The following is a 5,314-nucleotide window of genomic DNA, read 5'->3' as shown; positions in this document are numbered from 1 at the left end:
CGGAAGAAGAAATCAGGAAGGTCAATGAGCTATTTATAGCAAGGCAGAAAGCAGAGTTAGAAAGGCAAAGTAGAAAGTTAGGTATAGCAAGAGGAGCTGGGAACCACCCAAAGAGTCTTCTCTGCAACTCAACAAGTTCAAAGCAAAGGAAGAAGAGAGGCCGGAGAACAAGTGGTGAAGTTCTGCAGGAGCTAGGGATAATAATGATAAACTCAGGGAAGATGAAGGCTCTAAATGCCTTCCCATCTTACCAATAATTCTTCTAGTTAATCATGAAAATCATTTCATGGAATGTAAGAGGGCTAAACAGCCAAGCAAAGCAGAGAATTCTAAAAAGAAAATTTCAGAAAGAAAAACTGGATATCATATTCATTCAGGAAATTAAATGCAGCAATACAAGCATGGCTAACATCAATAAGAAGCTCGACAATCACATAAATTATATGGAAGTAGAGAGTCAGGGACGAGAAGGAGGTTTGGTCACTATGTGGGACTCGAGGATGATTCAAGTCCTCTCAGCAGAAGCAACCAGAGCATTTATAGCCGTGGAAGCCCAACCCACAGGTAACTCTGAATCCTTCTTATGCATAAATGTTTATGGACCGCAGAAGATAGAGGATAAAATAAACTTTTTGAGCTCTCTGTTAAGTTTGATTTCTAGGCTCCCATATTCCAAATGCATTATGGGGGGTGACTTTAACATGATAACTACCCTTCTGGAGAAGAAAGGGGGAATAAGAAAACTCAGTAAGGATGCGGAATTATTCACAAATTTCATTGACAATGCTAAACTGGTGGATATCCCACCTAAGAGTGGCACTTTTACATGGAATAACAGACGAGGTGGCGATAGGCTGATTGCCTCTCGTCTGGATAGATTCATCATCTCTGAGAGCATCATTATGGATGGTATTCTAGTTGAGTCAGACATCCTTCCAAGTGGAGGATCTGACCACTGGCCAATATCTTTAATAGCAGCTATCCATGGCACTCCAAGGAATAAACCTTTCAGATTCGAAAAATTTTGGTTGGAACACCCCAACTTCCTCAATCTGGTGGAGAAATGGTGGTCTGAACCTGTGATTGGAAGGGGATCCAAAATGTTTAATCTTCAGAAGAAACTAAGGTACACTAAAGCCAAAATTAAAGAATGGAACATTACGGAGTTTGGAGATATTTTTAAGGAGAAAACCTTGATAGAAGATAAACTGGAACAGATTTACAAAGCTTGGGCTTCAGGGAACAACAGTTAGGAGTCTGTAGAGCAGGAAAAAGCTCTAACTCATCAATGGCATACACACTGTCAGCAGGAAGAAACTCTTTGGAAGCAGAAATCCAGAATTCGATGGCTAAAAGAGGGTGAGCAGAATACCAAATTTTTTCACAGATCTGCTCTAGATTACAGGAGTGCGAATAGAATACTAGAACTCAAGGATGAGAATGGTGAAACTTTAAAGAATCACCAAGACATAGCGGCTTTACTCACTAGGCATTTTAGAATTATTGCCCAGGAACTGCAAGCAAACAGAGAGGATGCTATAAAGGAACTCATTACGGCCATCCCCAAAACTATCACCAATGAACAGAACTTAGCTCTAAGTAGAGAAATCACCCTAGAGGAAGTGGAAGAAGCAGTCAGAAGTATGCCTAGTGATAAGGCCCCTGGACCGGATGGTTTCACCATTAATTTTTACAAAGCTTGTTGGAACCTAGTGAAACATGAAATATGGGAAGTTGTTGAGGACTCTAGGCGATCTGGTTCCATCCTCAAATCTCTTAACTCCACCTTCATAGCGCTTATCCCAAAGATGGAAGAAGCAAACACTCCTGAGAAGTTTAGACCAATTTCTCTATGTAATGTCATTTATAAAATCATATCGAAAGTTATAGCTAATAGACTGAAGCCAATTCTTCCTGGCCTCATATCAGAAGAGCAATCGGGGTATGTCGAAGGGAGACAGATCTTAGACAATATTCTTCTAGCTCAAGAAATGATTCACACCCTTCAAACTAGAAAATTATCAGGGATGTTAATACAACTTGATCTATAGAAAGCCTATGATAAAGTTAGTTGGCAATATCTAGAAGCCATTCTAAAAGCCTTCGGTTTTTGCAAGCAATGGATCAATTGGATTCTAGCCCTTATTAAGTCCTCCAGATTCTCGATCCTTGTCAATGGATCCCCCTCTGAACCCTTTTCACCCACTCGTGGAATCAGACAAGGAGACCCTCTCTCCCCCTTCCTGTTCGTAATTCTCATGGAAGGACTCAGTAGACTCATAGCCAAAGCAAAAAGAGAAGGGAAGATCAAGGGACTTCAGCCTCTCCAATCTATTCCAGCAACCACACACCAACAATTTGTGGATGATACGATGTTACATGGAACCCCCACAGTGAAATAGGCTCTGGCTTTTAAGAAAATCCTTGATCTTTTCAGCAAGCGTCAGGGATGGAAATTAACTTTTCCAAATCCACGATTTTTTTCTTTCACACCCATCCAGCTATTCAGAAAAGGATGTCTACCTTCAAGATATTTGGGAGCACCTCTAACTCTCAAACCCTGGAAAAAAGTGCACTGGGAGAAAATCTTGGCTAACCTAGAGAAAAGGTGTAAGCACTGGATGCACATGGCACTTAATTTTGCTGGGAGATTAGTTCTCACCAAGGCAGTTCTGCAGGCTATCCCATAGTACTTACTTTCCATGTTGTCGCCCCCCAAGGGCATCCTTCAACAAATTAGAACAATCCAAAGATCCTTTTTATGGAATGGAAATGGGGAAAAGAAAAAGTGGGCGCTCGTGGCATGGCACAAACTCTGCAAACCAAAATTTTTGGGAGGCCTAAATCTGGTGGATCCTTCAATCATCAACATGACTTGTGGTGCAAAACTCTGGTGGCGATGGATAAAAGAGCCCCATCTCCCCTGGGCAAGACATTGGAAAGAGAAATATACCCCCGAATGCAATAATCAGGATCTTATTAGGCTTCAGGAGGTTCCTGAGGGCTCCCCCATATGGAATCTTGCCAGGAAAAATCGCAACTTGGTGCAGGAAAACAGTTTTTGGGAAATTCGGAATGGGCATTCAGCTCTTTTTTGGGAAGATGCTTGGCAGCAACTCCCAAAACTGGAAAAGCCTGAACTCGATCTTCTCAAGCAGAAATGCCAACACGAGGGCCGATACAAAGTCCATCAATACTGGAACTGGAACAGCAGGGATCCCATCTGGAGAGAATGGATAAACTTCAACTTCGACAACAACAATGGGGAAAACGACAGCACAAAGCATCTAATTGACCAACTACTCAAAAGGAAGATAAGGAATATGGAAGAAAAGGACCAGCTTAGATGGGGAATGAACACCAGCGGAAACTTCTCACTCAAGGAAGCCAGGGAACTGATAGAAAATGCAGAGCAGAGGGAGGTCATTCCTTGGAGTCATAACGTGTGGGACAGCCTGTTTTGGCCAAAAATCAAAACGTTCCTCTGGTTTTTAATGAGGAAAAAAACCTTGACATGGGAAAATCTACACAATAAAGGCTTTCATGGGCCTTCCAGATGCCCAATGTGCCTGGTAGAGGAAGAAACAATAAATCATTTATTTAATTCCTGTGACTGGGCTTGTCATTTATGGAATTGGGCGGAGGGTATTTTGCTAAACTCTAACAGAAATAGGGAGTCCATCCAAGATACTATACAAAATTGGCAAAAAAATTACTCAAAGAATCCCAGAGTCAACAGCATTTGGAAAGTTATGCCAGGTTTCTTAACATGGACCATATGGAAGGAGCGTAACAGGAGAATATTCCAAGATGAATACAGAAATACAGAGCATGCCATAGATACTCTTATGATAAATATTAGACAGTTAATTCAAGTAAAAGTCAAAGCGGAAACTAATGAGAAGCCTTCGTCTTGTGACTTACGGATTTTAAAACTCTTCCAGATGGACATCAACCAGAGCATGGCTACGTCGAGAGGCCAGCAGAACCCGCAGTCTGAGTCCAACAGTTGGAAATACCCGCCGGTTGGTTGGCTGAAGTTGAATTTTGATGGCGCGTCCAGAGGAAACCCTGGGATGGCGGGTATAGGAGGCATCATAAGAAACCATGAAGGAGACATTCTTCATATTTACTGCAAAGCTCTGGGAGAAGGGACGAACAATGAAATGGAGTTTGCAGCTTTAGAACAGGGACTACGGATTCTAAAAGACATGCAGAATTGTACAGTGTTGGTGGAAGGTGACTCGGCCCTCGTAATTTCTGTGGGAAAGAGAATCTATGGTGGAACCAAAGCGAGCAAAGCAACGAAGCATTGGAGATTAGCAAAGGTGACGGAAAACATAGCCGAGTTAATCAGCGGCATGAGAGGGTTAGTCTTCCAGGCGGTGAGACGCAAGGCGAATGCGATAGCGGACCACCTAGCAAATCATGGCATCGACAACCAAAATAGGGAATGGGACAGTTGTTGGCAGCAGGTGAACTGCCCAGACCTGAAGAAGAAATGCATCCAGCTGGCCAAACAAGACATGGATAATGCCAACCGGGCTTAACCGGAAGGCGTTCGGTCTCCGCGTTTTTCTATGATAGAGCACACAGGAGTGGATACGGATATTAAAAGTTGGCAGAAGGCAAAAGGACAGGTAATTCCGGTGCGTTTATGGCAACAGAAGGGGAATAAAGGAAACAAATCTAAAATGATGTGCCGCAACGATCACCGCCGCCACCACAGCAAGTTGGAGGACACTTGGCAATTTCTGATTAGAGAGGGAAGAGGCAACATTGATGTCAAGGTTTGGATACATCACTCGGAAAACACAGTTCAATGCAGTAACAATTATGTTAGTACATCCACGTCGTTTCGGGAGGATCGGTTGGTCATGAGTAATATCCTCCAGAACAACTATTTAACAGCGAGCAGAGGCAAAGGCATGAACAGAATTTTTCAGTGCATCGTTCCGGTTCATTTTCTTTCGGCTCTCAGTGCCTGTTCTCACGTTGCAAGCGTTAAGCTAAGTATGGAAGGTGACGGCTGCCGCAGCACCACTGCGAATATGGAGCTCAAGACAGCGAGGGAAATGTATGAGACCAGAACCGCGTCGAAGAACAAACGCAAATTGTCTGAACTGGAGGCTTCTGTGAAGGAAGAAGAGCGAAAGCGGTCGGAGGAAGATATAGCGCAGGAGGTTGATTGGCTTCAAGATCTTGGAACAGTAACCAAACGCGCAACTCAGTTTGTGCGCACTCAGGCGGAAAGCTGGCAAGTAAAAACCCTGCTGGCGCGTGCTCTGGAATCAAAGGAAGATAGTAAGAGGCT

The 5,314-nt window shown here is 43.2% G+C and overlaps 1 protein-coding gene across 1 annotated transcript; it reads left to right on the top strand.

The window, feature by feature from the left end:
• The first annotated feature begins 401 nt into the window (after positions 1 to 401).
• Positions 402 to 1,253, top strand: LOC149138361 (uncharacterized). The gene has a single exon (XM_089450343.1). It carries the CDS (start codon positions 402 to 404, stop codon positions 1,251 to 1,253), a length of 852 nt encoding a protein of 283 aa, XP_089306469.1.
• The last annotated feature ends 4,061 nt before the right edge of the window (positions 1,254 to 5,314 follow it).

Source organism: Pinus tabuliformis, chromosome X (genome assembly GCF_031772625.1).
Source record: "Pinus tabuliformis cultivar Carrire ecotype Pingquan chromosome X, CPIR1, whole genome shotgun sequence".
Lineage (NCBI taxonomy): Eukaryota > Viridiplantae > Streptophyta > Pinopsida > Pinales > Pinaceae > Pinus > Pinus tabuliformis.
The sequence above is the reverse complement of the archived record's forward strand: the minus strand, read 5'-3'. Positions and strand labels throughout refer to the sequence as shown.